Source organism: Oncorhynchus keta, chromosome 4 (genome assembly GCF_023373465.1).
Source record: "Oncorhynchus keta strain PuntledgeMale-10-30-2019 chromosome 4, Oket_V2, whole genome shotgun sequence".
NCBI lineage: Eukaryota > Metazoa > Chordata > Actinopteri > Salmoniformes > Salmonidae > Oncorhynchus > Oncorhynchus keta.
Genome location: NC_068424.1, coordinates 51865770 through 51882878, shown reverse-complemented (window position 1 = coordinate 51882878; position 17109 = coordinate 51865770). Strand labels below are relative to the sequence as shown.

General features: G+C 41.2%; 1 protein-coding gene across 3 annotated transcripts; it reads right to left on the bottom strand.

The window, feature by feature from the left end:
- Positions 1-1018: 1018 nt before the first annotated feature.
- On the bottom strand, positions 1019-16270 carry chic1 (cysteine-rich hydrophobic domain 1). 3 transcript variants are annotated; one of them, XM_035764244.2, is made up of 8 exons: positions 16069-16270; positions 9266-9320; positions 7499-7655; positions 7287-7415; positions 5315-5470; positions 4879-4935; positions 2790-2849; positions 1019-2599 (listed from the first exon to the last, which is right to left on the bottom strand). In XM_035764244.2, exons 3-8 carry the CDS (start codon positions 7508-7510, stop codon positions 2549-2551), a joined length of 465 nt encoding a protein of 154 aa, XP_035620137.1. In that variant the 5' UTR covers positions 7511-7655; positions 9266-9320; positions 16069-16270; the 3' UTR covers positions 1019-2548. The 3 variants fall into 3 exon arrangements, with proteins under 3 accessions (XP_035620137.1, XP_052365680.1, XP_035620130.1); XM_052509720.1 differs by lacking the exon at positions 16069-16270 and adding an exon at positions 11863-11971; XM_035764237.2 differs by lacking the exons at positions 7287-7415; positions 7499-7655; positions 16069-16270 and adding an exon at positions 10472-10773.
- Between the last annotated feature and the right edge of the window lie 839 nt (positions 16271-17109).

Here is a 17109-nt window from a genome sequence, read left to right as displayed (position 1 = left end):
GTTTGTGGATGAATATTGGACCACACTTCTTCGTCTCATGCTGGGATAAGGAAAATTGGAAATATATAATAAGGGTCTGGTTTTATTGAAAGAGACAATTTAGCTGAGATGTGACAGAGATTGAACCAAGACATAAATGAATCCAAAATGGTTAGACCCGTTGTACACTACTACACACTCATAGCTCATCTCTCATAGTGTGTCAGTCTGCCCTCTGGAGGACATGGAAGGAAAGGCCCATTCACCCATCTCCACCTCTCCACATGGTTACTTACTGTCTAAACTCCCCTCAATTGATTGTGTATGATCTTTGACATTAATATGAGGCTTTCGCAAAGGATAATACAATTTACACAACCCAAAGTGGTACTCCATTAGATTGGAGGGGTACTTAATACAGTAGTGATAGAAAAGTAAAGTAAGACAACCTCCCTTGATCCTGTAGACCAGGGGTATTAAACTCTTACCCTGTGAGGTCCGGATCCTGCTGGTTCTGTTCTACATGATAATTAATTGCACTCACCTGGTTTCCCAGGTCTAAATCAGTCCCTGATTAGAGAGGAACAATGAAAGAAATGCAGTGGTTCTGGCTTTGAGGTCCAGAGTTGAGCACTCTAGACCCGATTTCTTCATCCCAACTTCAACAGGACAATGTGAACAATAAATCCAAGAACAAAGAGGGTCTATAAAACAACCCACCACTCCAGTGTATGTATGGGGGTAGTGATATAGTAACCTATTCGATTTTGTCTACAAACTCAGGGGCCGCAGTTCCATTCCCTGAAAGGGCTAGCTATTTATGGTAATAGTATTCCAAATGTGTCAAGTCATTACAGGCCATCTTGTTAAGTTAATGATTCAGCACCTTGTTAAACATGACAAATTGTCAGGTTTCAGTAGCAGGCTGTGGGTAAAGTACATTACCACAAATAAGATTATCTGTATAACTTAAATGATACTGAAGCATGTCAACAGTTAGCATGTGGTTTTCAGTTGGACCAACTTCAAGACTCTGGGAGAAAATTCAAAATCAACTATTTATTTCAGCTTTCCATAGGGATTGAGTTGTCATGACAAACATTTACAAGTACTCTGTAACAGGGCCAATACAAGTGAGCATGTCAACCTTAACAAGTACACCCAGTTCACTGACTGTGGTTCACCGAACATTCCAGTGGCACTGTAACACAGCAAAACTCTCAGCTACAAGTGAAGGACACAACACTAAGGCCTTACAGATTTAGCGATAGAAATTCAAAGCTCATATCCGATTGAGCTGACATATGCAGCGTTTACCATGAACGCTGTCCTCAATAAAGAGGGAACATTGCCTTGAAATGTCAATCACGCTGTAAAGCTGAACTTCAGCGATGCGGATTGAATAGTGCACTAACGCTGGACAAAATGAATAACTAAGGAAACATTTATTTCAGTATGTCATGTCCTCTAGGCTGTATGTGTGTTTTTAACAACAAGGACAAAACACATTATAGGAAAATACAAAACTATAAAATGAACAAAGACAAAGCTGCAACAAAAAGATTGACAAAAAAAAAACATTTTGACATGGAAGTGCCAAGTTGGAGTCTTTGTTTCCAGCAGTACATCATAAAGATAAGTAGCCATCTCACGTTAAACTGGATGACACTTTACCTTTTTTTCTTTAGTTGGCAAAACCACACAAATAACATGCATCACTAGTGTCATTGTAAAATTACTCAGAACCTCAGTTTGACCATCCTCTGAAATCATGACATTTTGACGAGCTTAAGTGCAATTTTCTGTCCTAACTCTGGCATCACATAGATTGTAAATTATATGGCTTACTAGGTAAACAGGCCCATATAAACTGGTAAGAGACATCTTTCATAAACAAAACTATGGTACAGCACTTTGACAAAACAAATCAAAGATCTAAATCACAACGTAAACAACAGCGTACCACTGTACAGTTTATCCTAACATATTTACAGGTTCGTTTCAATTCTCCTGTACAGAGGGGTCATTTCCAAAGTAAAGAAAAAACATGATGCTGTCAAATAGTATGTTAGGCAAATTCAAGCATCACATCTACTTTTTGTTTCAAAGAAGAATTGATTTGAGGAAATTAAACCCAATAACCAGAATTTGAACTTGGTGGGCTACAAAATGCTGGTCTCCTCCTGTCTTATAACATCCTTTATTGTTTTACATAAGGCGATGATGCTCTAGGTGTCCAATACTGATACGATACGATACATGGCCTCGATTAATGATGGCTCTTTGGGCTAAATGCACTTTTCAACAGTATATTTTTGTTCAATCACTAGTTGTATTACACACAACAAAAAGGGGGCATTTTTCTACTTCGAAAGGAACTGTGCAAAATCTGCCCTACAAAATCTGCTCTAAAGCAAAGTGACAGTGTTGCAATTTCTATTGTACAAGGTATTGGGAGATGGTAAGGGACATCTCTACACCGGTGCAGACCCTCATTTCAACATATATACAAGGCACTACGGATAGGAGTCAAGGGTCACACTGCAGGTCTCCCAACAGCCTCCTCAGCTCAGTCCGGTCGGAATATAGGATATTTGGGTAAGAATTCTATAAGAATTACCTGTGGAGGGAAAACATTTATTAATTTCACACTTTTCTTTCAGAATTTAATCTTTCCAGTAGGCCCTGCTCTATTGTACATTGCATAAATTACCATATATTTTGCCTCTTATGATCCGAGACTTGTAATACTCCATATGTTGGCAAGAATCCTATTCTGTTTTAGGGGAATATGAATGGGTTATACTTACATATTCCATCATATTGCTGCTTTCACATTTCCTTTTGCTGAGTTTCCAGTGCAGGCCCAGCTAAAGAGAAGAGGTGAAAGTAAGGACAGACATAACAGCGCACACGCACAGACACGCACATACTGTCTGGGTAGCTAATCTGTCTGAGATCTCCCCTAGTGTGAGGGGAATTTATGAAAGGCTTTAAAACTAGTGTGGGTCATAAATATTGGCAACCTTGACAAAGATTAGCAAAATATACTTTATAAAATAAATAATACAAATACTTAGCAGGTAGCCTAGTGGTTAGAGCGTTGGACTAGTAACCGAAAGGTTGCAAGATCAAATCCCTGAGCTGACAAGGTAAAAAATCTGTCGTTCTGCCCCTGAACAAACCCACTGTTCCTAGGCCGTCATTGAAAATAAGAATTTGTGCTTAACTGACTTGCCTAGTTAAATAAAGGTTTTTTTAAAAAGTGTACGCTGAAAACATTTGAAGATTCAATTATTTTATACTAATATGCTCAATGAAATAGATTTGTTTAAGAAGTAATACAAAAATTCTAAAAAAGATAAGGGTCAGAATATAGGCATAAGTTTTCAGTACCTCAGCACCGTCCCCTTGCGAGGATAATGACCCTGAGCCTTTTTCTAAAATGTTATGAGATTGGAGAGCACAATAGGAGGGGTCTTAGACCATTCCTCCATACAGAATCTTTCCAGATCCTTGATATCCTTCATCAGTGCTTATGAACTGCCCTCTTCAATTCAAACCACCGATTTTCAATGGGGTACAAGTTTGGAGACAGATGGCCATTGAAAAATGTTGATTTTGTGGTCAATGAACCAATTCTTTGTGGCTTTTGATGCACCACCACCACAACTCACAGTAGGTATGAGGTTATTTTCTGCATGTGCTTTCGTTTTTGTCAACGCCCAGCCCACCACTGGTATGCGTGGCCAAAGAGCTCTATTTTCATGTCATCTGACCATAGACCGCCTGGGGTTTGATAAACAGCATTGGCACTTGGATTAGAACCGGTGCCATGGTCAGATAACAGGAAAATAGAGCTCTTTGGCCACGCACACCAGTGGTGGGTTTTGTGTTGAAAAACAGAAGCATATGTAGAAAATGACCCCATACTTACTGTAAAATATGCTGGTGGATCTTTGATGTTATTGGGCTGTATTGCTTCCTCTGGTCCTTGTTAAGGTCAATGGCGTCAAGAACTGTACCAAGTACCAGGACATTTTAGACAAAAACCTGGTTGCCTCTGCCAGGAGGCTGAAACTTGGCCACATGTAGATCTTCCAGTAAGAAAACAACCCCAACACTAATCAGAATTCACAAAGAAATGGTTCATTGACCACAAAAATCAACATTTTGCAATGGCCATCTCAGTCTCCAAACTTGTACCACATTAAAGAAAATCTGTGGTTTGAATTGAAGAGAGCAGTCCATAAGCACAGACGAAGGATCTCAAGGATCTGTAAAGATTCTGTATGGAGGAATGGTCTAAGACCCCTCCCAATGTATACTCAGATTTCATAAAACATTTTAGAAATAGACTCGTTATCCTCACAAGGTGAGGGTGCTGGAGTATTGATAACAATGTTTAATTACTTGCTAAACATAATCTCTTTCTTTGAGCAATTGTATTTGTATAAAATAATATAACGGTCCCAGGTGGCTCAGTCGGTAGATCATGGCGCTTGCAACGCCAGGGTTGTGAGTTCGATTCCCACGGGGGACCAGTACAAAAAAGTATGAATATGTATCGCTTAGAGGGAAATTTGTTTTAAAGGTTAAAGTTTACATGAGTTAACGACCATTATCCATCAGAAACCTGCTACTTTAACATCGCTTAAAGATGGAATGCGCAGTAGGGGGAAACAGCGCTACTGGCCATCCCACCCCACTGTTGTTGTTTGTGTTTCCAAGCTGAGGGAGAGTCATCCAGCATGGTAAAAATAAATAAAAAGGTGTGTAGTACATATTGTGCTCTTCTATCGCAAATGGACGTCGCTGTTTCCCCATTAACGGTTGCTTCACAACTGACGGAACTGTTATGGTCTTTCAGACAGGTGCTAATATTCCATTTGTTCTTACCTTGTGATATAACCGGTTGTTTTCCCATTCTAACAACTTCTGAATAGATCTTCTCGCCTGTTTGTAAAGGAGCACATACAACATTGAAATGTTTTCTAGTAATTACCTTGACTTCACACTCTTTTACAAATGACAATAACAGCAACCACAGTATTATATGACAAAGAGACATTTATGGACTGAACTCCTTTTACCAGCTTGTAATTTCCACTTCACAATAACACTGGGTCGAGGCACCACCTTTCAGTGGCGTACCCTTCAGCTGGACAGGCCTTCAATGGTGTAATGTATCATTTTTACACACAAGTTGTTATTGCCTGCTTAAGACCAATACGGCTGGATTTGTAAACTAGCCCATGAGTAATGAGTGGGCCTGCTGACTTATGTAGAGTGGGACTGTGCAGCAGACATCACACGAGGGCTGATTGAGACTTACTCTCTTGTTGAGGCATATAACGGGCCACAGACTGAAGCCCACTGTACAGCAACAGCACAGGCAACCGCAAAGAAGCCACTTCACATTGACAGGCAAGTTCTTCTTCAAGCAAGCGTTCACTCTGCTGATGCTGGTTTTAAACTCCTCTGGAGCCACCTGGAGAAGAAGCGGGAGAAGGGAGGAAGAAGTGGATGGGAAATGTCAGACAGAGGAAGTGTGGTTGTAATTGGTATAGTTATCTTATTGGTAATTCTCTCTTTGAGACAAATCAGCTCATAATTGTTTTCAATCATTTGAGCTTAACATAGTTTTTCATCTGAAGCAATAGTGCTGAGCAATTTACCAAAATGTCAGTTATTAAACAACTAATTGACTAATATTGGTTACATTTTTGGAATTCTATTTGGTTCAGCCTCCAGTATTTATGCTGCAGTAGTTTGTGTCGGGGGGCTAGGGTCAGTTTGTTATATCTGGAGTACTTCTCCTGTCCTATTCGGTGTCCTGTGTGAATCTAAGTTTGCGTTCTCTAATTCTCTCCTTCTTTCTTTCTCTCGGAGGACCTGAGCCCTAGGACCATGCCCCAGGACTACCTGACATGATGACTCCTTGCTGTCCTCAGTCCACCTGGCCATGCTGCTGCTCCAGTTTCAACTGTTCTGCCTTACTATTATTTGACCATGCTGGTCATTTATGAACATTTGAACATCTTGGCCATGTTCTGTTATAATCTCCACCCGGCACAGCCAGAAGAGGACTGGCCACCCCACATAGCCTGGTTCCTCTCTAGGAATCTTCCTAGGTTTTGGCCTTTCTAGGGAGTTTTTCCTAGCCACCGTGCTTCTACACCTGCATTGCTTGCTGTTTGGGGTTTTAGGCTGGGTTTCTGTACAGCACTTTGAGATATCAGCTGATGTACGAAGGGCTATATAAATAAATTTGATTTGATTTGGGTGTTTTCTGTGAGCTCGATGCACAGTTTCGCCAGAGCTAAATCAGACCAAGCCCAAACTGTGGGATGAAATAGGGAGTTGTAGTTTCCAACAGGCCAATATTCTTCATAGTTTCCTGGTAATTAACCACAATGACCATAATCCATTGCGTGCCTGGTCTGTGTGTTTCTTTTACACCGGCTACTGTACATTAGGTTAGTGAGGGGCAGACATGGAGGGGGAGAGAAATAGAATGCGCAATTGAGAGGGTTAGAGAGCAGTTGCTTAGCGAGGTCTCTACCTGAAAAGACATGACTGATAATTGGCATTCAGCAGTCATGAATGTATGCCTTATTTACACTGAAAAATATAAAAAACGCAGCATGCAGCAATTTCAAAGATTTTACTGAGTTACAGTTCATATAAGGAAATCAGTCAATTGTAATACACTCATTAGACCCTAATCTATGGATTTCACATGACTGGGAATACAGATGTGCATCAGTTGGTCAGAGATTTTTTTTATTTTTTTTAAGTAGGGACAGGGATCAGAAAACCTGTCAGTATCTGGTGTGACCACTATTTGCTTCATGCAGCGCGACACATCTCCTTCGCATAGAGTTGATCAGGCTGTTGATTGTAGCCTGTGGAATGTTGTCCCACTCCTCTTTAATGGCTGTGTAAAGTTGCTGGATATTGGCGAGAACTGGAACACGCTGTTGTACACGGCGATCCAGAACATCCTATAACATGCTCAATGGGTGACGTGTCCGAGTATGCAGGCCATGGAAGAAGTGGGACATTTTCATCTTCCAGGAATTGTGTACAAATCAATGCGACATGGAGCCGTGTATTATCATGCTGAAACATGATGGCGGCGAATGAATGGCACGACAATGGGCCTCGGGATCTCTGTGCATTCCAATTACCATCAATAAAATGCAATTGTGTTCATTGTCCGTAGCTTATGCCTGCACATACCATAACCCCACCACCACCATGGGGCATTCTGTTCACAACATTGACATCAGCAAACCGCTCACCCTCGTGACACGATACACTCCGTCTCCCATCTGTCCGTTACAGTTGAAACCGGGATTCATCAGTGAAGAGCACAATTCTCTAGAGAGCCAGTGGCCATCGAAGGTTAGCATTTGCCCACTGTCACGACCCTGGTGAGGACAACGAGCACACAGATGAGCTTCATTGAGACTGTTTCTGACAGTTTGTGCAGAAATTCTTTGGTTATGCAAACCCAAAGTTTCATCAGCTGTCTGGGAGGCTGGTTTCAGACGATCCCGCAGGTGAAGAAGTCGGATGTGGAGGTCCTGGGCTGGCGTGGTTACATGTGGTCTGCGGTTGTGAGGCCGGTTGGACGTACTGCCATATCTCTAAAATGACTTTGGTGACAACTTATGGTAGAGAAATTAACATTCAATTTTCTGGCAACAGCTCTGGTAGACATTCCTGCAGTCAACATGCCAATTGCATGCTTCCTCAAAACGTGAGACATCTGTGGCATTGTGTTGTGTGACAAAACTGCACATTTTAGAGTGGCTTTTATTGTCCCCAGCACAAGGTGCACTTGCCATGCTGTTTAATCAGCTTCTTGATATGCCACACCTGTCAGGTGGATGGATTGTCTTGGGAAGAGAGAAATACTCACTAACAGGGATGTAAACAAATTTGTGCACAACATTTTTTTTAAATAAGCTTTTTGTGAGTATGGAACATGTGTTCTTTTATTTCAGCTCATGGTACCAACACTTTACATTGCATTTATATTTTTGTTCAGTATACTTTTAAGAAGTACAAAATGTGATTTTTGAATTTGGTTGTCACCAGCATAGGCAGCAGCTCGTTAGAGATGAGTTGACTTGGAATGTAATAAAAAAAAATGTAATATATACAACTGAAATATTTTATTAAAGTGAATAAATGATGGCTAATATGTGATAAGCAGTAATGGCCAGTCACTACCATCATGGGTCTTCATAATTGTTTTATTCTGTGTTGTTACAGCATTCAACCCACATAATGCATTTAATGTTTAAAGCCGAAATCAAAAACCGTGATCATTTTTTTAATAATCAAAACTCTCAAAAGGCACTAATCGCTCAGCAATATGAATAAAAAACAAACCTGAAAGGGAAAGTAGGAGAAAGGCAACCACTTCCGTGAAAAACTCCTTTAAATGTTTATTTTTATTTTTTATAATAAAACCTGTACTGTAGTCTACAGGATCAAAGAGCCTTAGAAAACAAATGGGTGGCCTAGATATTTGGAGATGCTATCCAGATATCAAATCTCTTACTAGTACGCCTGTAACTTGCTAACCAATCTCTTGTCTATTCACAGCAGAGAGGGACTAAAGGGAGAGATAAGCTCAGTGCCTGTGGCAGCGGCCATCCAAACAACATGAATGGATGCTAATTCCTCTCTGGGTCTGTACGCCATAAAACTGGGGTCGTAATCTTTTATGACAGGATGCAAAGGTCTCTTTGCAAACAGAATAGGAATAAGGGCCTGCTGATCTGCACCCTTCAATCATCATAATTGTGACCTCTTCCATCATGTCACCATTGGTCACAATACTGGAGAGACTTTTTATTGCCCTGCACTTCCCTCTGCCTGCTCTTATCCCTTTAGCCTTTTTGTGTTTGAGTGTCTGACCCAGGAAGCTGCCCTTTCTTGTGCATGGCACAGTCTTTATTTCCTTCTTTTATCACCTGGAGCTGTGTCCCCGACCAACTGGGCCCCAAAGACGGCTTACTCATTGACAGAGCTTCACTTCAGCTTTGGATGCACCGTGGTGTGTTGCTCCATCATATCAAAAGCACTTAAGACACGTGACAGAGGTAATTCAGGGATGGTCTGATTTGTCAAAGGGCAAATAGAACAATGGCGCCACCATAATAGCTTAAATTGCTTAATTCGCATCCCAGTCCAAAGCATTTGGCAAGCACAAAACATTGCTTTGGGGAAATGCATGAGACGATACTAATGAATTGGGTTACTGTACCTTTCCCGTGAGTACTGAGGGAAACTCTGTGTCAAATTTGTTGCTCAAGCCAAACCTGTCAAAAAGAAACATACAAAAATGGTAGAGATTAAACAAACTTTCCATTGGACATGTATAAAGTACTATACTGTGACTGTGGGCTGTCACAAGGGGAACCTGGCATGGTTTTTTATGGAGATGGAATAACAGACACTGTACTCTCAACAAATAAATACCTATACAAATGTACCTAACACTTTACAATGTACAGACAGCAAAAATATATATTTCCTGAATAACCTGTAATTTGTTTCATTATGTGAATAGCTTCCCCTGTTGATACAATTCAATATGATGACAAGGATACACCATATGCATAACGCAGTTGTGGAGACTAGAGGAAGTATAGTTGACTATTTTGATAAAAAGCTAAGGAATGGGCCTGGGGAAGCACTAGCAAACGCATAGACAGAGCTATGGATGCAAGGCCTGACCATCCATGATATCAAAATTACAGTTTTAACCATGTATTGCAGTTATACAGTGTTTAACATTTATCTACATTGTTTACAAACATTGGAGTAAAACAATGCTTATTTTGCGTTCTGATGGCATAGGACAGTTGAACTTAACTCATGAGGCATTTATAAGTTATATTTTTCAAAAATCAATGGGCATAACTAACTTAATATCATAAATGTATAGCCAAGTCCAAAATGGATTCTAATCTTGCAGGGAGTAACGTTAGCTTAACACAGAATGTTAAATCTATGGATGGTAGCTAGCAAGCTTGCTGGAAATAGTCTTGGTTCATCACCACAATTTGAATAAGCCAGCCCTGTCAAAATATTCACTAGTTACCGTAGATGTCATGTTGGCTTGTCATTTTTGTTACAGTAGATGCTATGTTAGGCTAGTTTGCAGGCAACCAGTGTAGATAGCTAACGTTAGCTACCTAGTTCGCACAACTATAGTTACGCGAACTCAGTTAGCTACTCAACTATAAAGCAGGAATAGCAGGTAACGTTACACAATAGATCACCCTTGCCTCATCAATGAAGTCAAATGTAACAGTTTTGTCCTAATATAAGACCAGACAACTGACTGTTATTGCCACGGCCTAGTGGTAAGTTGTATTTCATAGCATTGTTGTTGGCAGGCTAGCTAGCAAGCTGATGAGGTAGAACAACATAACGAATCATAATGACTGCGCTTTGGTTTGCTTACACGGTGATGTGCCCGGCCCCTCGCATAATCACAGGTTCTGGGCAATATTTAACAAGATGTTCTTCATTCACTACACGTTCATCTTCCTCGTCTAACTCATAGATGGTATCAAAATCCGCCATGTTGGGTAGTAAGACGCTCATGACGTTTTCGTCACTGCCAGCATGACATAAACAACCAGTAATGCCGCGTTCAAAACAACTGGGAACACGGAAATCTCCGAATTCAGTGCGTTCAAAACAACTGAGAACTACCTCCGCCTGGGAAAATCGTTTTGAACAGTCATCCAACTCGGGAACTCGGACCTCTTTCTTTCCGACCTGAATATCACTGACATCATGATTTGACCGAGCTCAGCCTCCGCAGAGTGTCTGGAAAAGTGACGGATATAATTTCATATCATCTAAATTTATACTTTTTAAAGAATACAATAAAGTAGGCTTCACTGCACTCTATACTACTCTGTAAATCGGTCATCTCTGTTTACCCGTCGCAAGACACACTGGTTGTTGATTATTTATAAAAACCCTATTAGGCCTCACTCCCTCCTATCTGAGATATCTACTGCAGCCCTCATTCTCCCCATACAACACCCGTTCTGCCAGTCACATTCTGTCAACCCTTAAGCACACACACCCCTGGGTCGCTTGTCTTTTCAGTTCGCTACAGCTAGCGACTGGAACGAGCTGCAACAAACAGTCAAACTGGACAGTTTTATCTCAATCTCTTCATTCAAAAACTCAATCATGGACACTCTAACTGACAGTTGTGGCTGCTTTGCGTGATGTATTGTTATCTCTACCTTCTTGCCCATTGTTGTGTTGTCTGTGTCCAATAATGTTTGTACCATGTCTTGTGCATTGCCATGTCTTGTGCATTGCCATGCTGTGTTGCTGCCTTGTTATGTTGTTGTCTTAGGTATCTATTTATGTAGCGTTGTCTCTCTTGTCGTGATGTGTATTTTGTCATATATATATATATATATATATATATATATATATATAACCCAGCCCCTGTCTCCGCAGGAGGCCATCATTGACTTGCCTAGTTAAATAAAGGTTAAATTAAAAATAATAATACAGATATCAATAGCAGACTACACATCAGGGGCGTCATGCACCCAAACATCTGAGGGGGCACAAAGTATGGAAGCCTCCAGTCTGGAAGATGGAGAATTTAGAATTTTCCAAAATTATGAAACATATTTTTCCTGCAATCTAGAGCCCTAAACATTATGCTGAATTCTATGTTCAAGATATGTTTATTTTCTGCATATCTAATCATACTTATTGAGCTGTCTGTATCCTCCTGAGAGGTGGTTATTTTTTTAAAGGTTCAATGTAGCTGTATTTATCTCAATATCAAATAATTTCTGGGTAACAATTACGTACCTTACTGTGATTGTTTTCAATTGAAAATTGTAAAAAATAAACATATGTAGCTTCTTAGCAAAGAGCAATTTTTCAAGCAAGAGTTTTGCTAGGACTGTCTGGGAGTGGTCTGTGTGGGGGAGGGGGAAACTAAAAACTAGCTGTTATTAGCAGAGAGGGTTGGAACTCTTTCTTATTGGTCTGGTTAATTAATTTACTCCTGGTGATGTCACCAGGCAGGCCAAAACTCCATCCCACCAAAACAGGCTGCAATCTTTTCAAACAGCTCTTACACTAAAAGGGTATTATAATAATTTTTGCAATTTCACAGCCTCACAACTGCAGACAGACCATGTGCGTGGCTTCGGGTGGGAGAGCAGTTTGGTGGTGTCAATGTTTTAAGCAGAGTGCCCCATGGTGGCGGTGGGGTTATGGTATGGGCAGGCACAAGCTACGGACAATGAACACAATTGCATTTTATTGATGGCAATTGGAATGTACAGAGATACCATGATGCGATCCTGGAGCCCATTGTCGTGCTATTCATGTTTCAGCATGATAAGCCCCATGTTGCAAGGATCTGTACAAAATTCATTGAAGCTGAAAATGTCAGAGTTCTTCCATGGCCTGCATACTCACCAAACATGTCACCCATTGAGCATGTTTGGGATGCTCTGGATTGACGTGTAGGGCAATGTGTGTTCATGTTCCTGCCAAAAGCATGATCAACTCTATGCGAAGGAGAAGTATCGCGCTGACTGAGGAAAATGGTGGTCGCACCAGATACTGACTGGTTTTCTGATCCACGCCCCTACCTTAAGGTGTCTGTGAACCACAGATGTTTATCTGTATTCCAAGTCATGTGAAATCCATAGATTAGGACCTAATGGATTTTTTTCAATTGACTGATTTCCTTATATGAACTCAGTAAAATATATTTTTATTTAATTAATTTAATTTAATTTGACCCCTTTTTCTCCCCAATTTCGTAGTATCCAATTGTTAGTAGCTACTATCTTGTCTCATCGCTACAATTCCCGTACGCGCTCCGGAGAGACGAAGGTTGAAAGTTCTTAACACAGCGAGCATCCAACCCGGAAGCCAGCTGCACCGATGTGTCGGAGGAATGTGTCTTATTCAGTCAATTTACTATTACTTGCTTTATTAAGTGCACCAACCTTGCCAGCCTTGCCAGCACAACTAGTATCGCTTTAGAGCCCTAATAAAACAAGTTAGATTGGTCCTTTTACTACTGTTCAAATGTGCAAAAATGTATTTGAAATTTACCCGTACACATCAACAACTGTCGTTTTATCGTATAACACAAGATATGCCCCCCACTACGACATACATGTGTATCTGAAGTGCAGCCGTCGCTTAAGTAGGCCTACACATAATTTTTGCCTACCAACCAGTGTTGCCAATTTAGCAACTTAGTCGCTATATTTAGCAAGTATTCAGACCCTTCTAGCGACACATTTTCAAAAAAGCGACTAGCGACTTTTTCTGGTGTTATTGGAGACTTTTGGAGAGGTCACAGGCGGCCCAGTGCTTGCGCAGCAGTCTTTCCCAGCTGCAGTCAGAGCAGGAGATGTTCACCCCTCTGCATCCAGACTGCAAATAAATCGCACTTGCGGGAAGCTGCCGCTGGCTGATCCCGCTCTGGCTTACATTCAGGGCGGGATGTAAATGTAAAATGTTCTTTGTCTAAAATAAATCACTGCATTTGACTCACACAGCCTGTCACTTACTCACCTTGTCCACTGTGTGTGTGCCTCTCTGTGACATAAGCTAAACTTCTAGCTGGCTAGTTCATCATGTCTCAGTCTAAACTGTACACTCACAAATACAGAAAGGAGTGGGAATCAAACCCTGAATGAAAAAGGCTGGTTGAAGCCTTTTATTGGAGGTGATACACAGGCATACTTGCCTGTATTGTAAGGCTAATTTCTACGACAAACTTAGTGATGTAAAAAAAACACATGACAACTCAAAAACATACTCAAAAGGCAAAGCCTTATAACAGTTCCACCCAAAACAAGCTGCTATTTATGGTTAAAAAAAATTTACTCTGCAAAAAAGGCTGAGGCCACCATGGCATTAGCTATCGCTGAACACTGGTGGTATGTGTTCACATTAGAGAAGCATGTAGTGCTGCTTTCTCAGACTCCACTGCTGCTACCCTCTTCAAAAGATTAATGGTGTTCTAGCACCATACTTTCAGAAAAAGTTGATCGCAGATGTGGGTGACCAGCGTTTCAGCCTCCTCCTCAATGAGTCCACAGATGTAAGTGTTTCTAAGTACCTGGGGGTTGTGATAAGGTACTTTAGTGACACCAAGCATACAATTGTATCAACATTTCTGTGGCTTGTTGAGTTGGAAGGAGGAGATGCCAAATCTATAGCCCGTGCTGTTGTGGCTTTCCTCGACAAGTGGTCTTAAAAGAGAAACTCCTGGGGATAGGGACTGACAATGCCTCTGTTATGATGGAGATTAACATTGGGGTCCATAAATTGCTGAAGGAGGAGTATGACCTCAAATATCTGGTTCTTATTTGCTGTGTGTGCCACTCTCTGCAGCTTGCTTTAAGTCATGCTTCCAATGACATCATCCCCCGTAGTGTGGAGTACTTGGTACGAGAGACTTATAACTGGTTCAGTGTCTACAAAGCACAGGGAGGCCTACAAGACCATATATGAGACCATCAACTGTGGTGAGAAACCTTTACAGATAATCATGGTGTGTGCCACACACGTTGGCTCTCCATTGAACCCGCGGTTTCACGCATTCACGGACCAGTGGGAGGAGCTTAGGCTGCATTTCGCAGTCTCCAAGTCCAGTGAACACTGCTACATGGCTGAGGTTTTATACTCCATGTACAGTGATCCTCAAAACATATTGTATCTGACTTTTTTGAAGTCAGTGCTGGGTGAGGTACAGTTGGCCATCAAGGCTTTTGAGGGAGAGCAAGTAGATCCTCTTAAGCTACTTGACAGCTTGGTTAGCCTGATCAAGTCTGTGAGCAGCAGGGTGCTGAATCCACTGGCAAATGTTGATGTACTCAAAGGGTCAATAGATGGATTCATCAGTCCCAAACCCTACCTTGGTTATCTTTTTGAGTCAAAGGCAGCTGAGCTACACCTTGCGCCTGAGGATGAAAACAATGTCCGAAAGTGGTGTGTAGCCTTCACCATCTCCCTCACTTATGAGTTGAGGGTGAGACTGCCTGACAACATCGAAGTATTGCAGTACATGTCTGTTTTCAATATGGAGGAAACTCTAAAAGCACAATAAGAGCCCTGGAGAAATAGAAAAAAATAGCCAACCTCCTTGGCTACTCCCCTGCAGAGATAGACAATATTGTCTAGCAATGGCGTGCCATCCATCTTAGTAAAATGAGACAAAAACACACTGGGTTTCTGGAGTGAGATGTGGAAGTTCAGGGATGCAGCTGATATCAACCCTTTTCAAGAGCTTGCCATGGCTGCGGTGTCTGTTTTGTCCTTGCCACACTCAAATTCTGAAGTCGAGAGAGTATTCAGCCAGATGAGTGTGGTAAAAAGCTAACTTAGAAATCGGACGTCCTTGCAGACCCTTAACTCCATCCTGTACATTCGATATGGACTGAAGCTGTCTGGTGAGGCTTGCTATGAGCACCAGCTGCCTGATAATGTTTTGCAGCTTTTTGGCACATCAGCTGCTTACTCATTTAAGTCAGCTCCCTCAATTGCTGAACCTGCATTAGAGAGCCCTGACCAAAATGACGATGACCCACTCTTTCTGTGAGCCAGCAGAGTCTGTGTGTGTATGGAGGGGGGTCTGGATTTTTGTTTTTATACCTGAATTAGGGTCACACTAGTTACCATAATTTTCTCACATTGCCATTGAGAGTTATTTCTATTGTCTCTTTTTGGTCCATTTAGATTGTTAATGTAGATTGTATACAAACATGTAAAAAATGTTATGCTTAAAAACGTTAATGTTCTACTGTGACTTGTTGTAGGCTTCTAAGTGGACCATAAGGTTAAAAACCAAACCAAATGAACTATTTTTTTTATTTTTTTTAAAAACTAAGTAACTCCGCCAGTGTCTCTTTTGGGTCACTTTTGCCGGTCCAAAGCCCGGATGAAGGAGGAGGGTTGGAATTGTGACATAAAAAAAACAAGAATCGACAGAAGAAAGTTCATTTGTAGTTCTAAACATATTTAGGGTGTTTTTTTACTCACTTTTTGTCTCTCCCACGACGTTATTCCTCTCTCCTACAGCGTCAATCACAAATACATGCACATGGCCAATTATGCAAACTAGGTGATGACGTCATTTAGCGACTTCTGGCGACTTTTAGGACAGACAATAGCTACTTTCCTTACTGAGGAGTTGGTAACACTGCTACCAACATGCACAGATCAGCTCGACAGAATGAGCACCAACCACTAGGCTATCAAAGATTCTTACAGGCTTCACAGCTTAAAGCTGTAATATGTAACTTTTTGGGCGACCCCACCAAATTCACATAGAAATGTGAGTTATAGATCTGTCATTCTCATTGAAAGCAAGTCTAAGAAGCAGTAGATATGTTTTGTGTGTGCTTTTTCTTTTTTCGCACCATTGGTTAGAGCCTGTAAGTAAGCATTTCACTGTAAGGTCTACCTACACCTGTTGTATTCGGCGCACGTGACAAATAAACTTTGATTTGATTTGACCCGCTTCAAACAGCTAAAAATGCAATATTTTTGGTTACAGAAAATATATTTCACAGCGGTTTAAAAGGTACAATGATTATCTACACCAGGGGTAGGGAACCCTGTTCCTGGAGTGCCGCAGGTACTGCAGGATTTTGTTCCAACTAGGCACCACACCAACACCAACCGAGCTAATTGATCAGTTCAGTGATTGCCTAAATTCAACACACCTGGTTTTCCAGGTCTGTTAAATAAAAAAACATGAAGCTCCTGCGTCACTCCAGGACCAGGGTTGCCTACCCCTGCTTGACACTATACATGATTGTTTTGTCACATAAACTGAAATTAGGCTAACTATTTGAATTTTAGCAACCAGGAAATGGCAGAATGATTTCTGTGAGACTATGCTGTCTTCGCAATGAAAGTAACCAAGCCACCTCCAGGTGCGCAATATTTTCTGTGTGGGAGAGTTTCACACACACACTCTATAACAAGAGAGCATGGAGGGGGTGAAAAAGTAGGCTTTGCGTCGTTTTCTTAGTATTGACATCACTTTTACAGTAGTCTATCACACAATGACTATGT

What these genes read in the sequence shown, in the direction of transcription:
- chic1 (XM_035764237.2), bottom strand. Translation starts at nt 10,614, where the DNA reads ATGAGCGTCTTACTACCCAACATGGCGGATTTTGATACCATCTATGAG. An exon ending in GGGGCCGGGCACATCACCGT is followed by an intron (nt 9,321 to 10,471) that starts GTAAGCAAACCA and finishes TCTTTTTGACAG; the next exon opens with GTTTGGCTTGAGCAACAAAT. An exon ending in GCAGCAATATGATGGAATAT is followed by an intron (nt 2,600 to 2,789) that starts GTAAGTATAACC and finishes TTCCCTCCACAG; the next exon opens with GTAATTCTTATAGAATTCTT.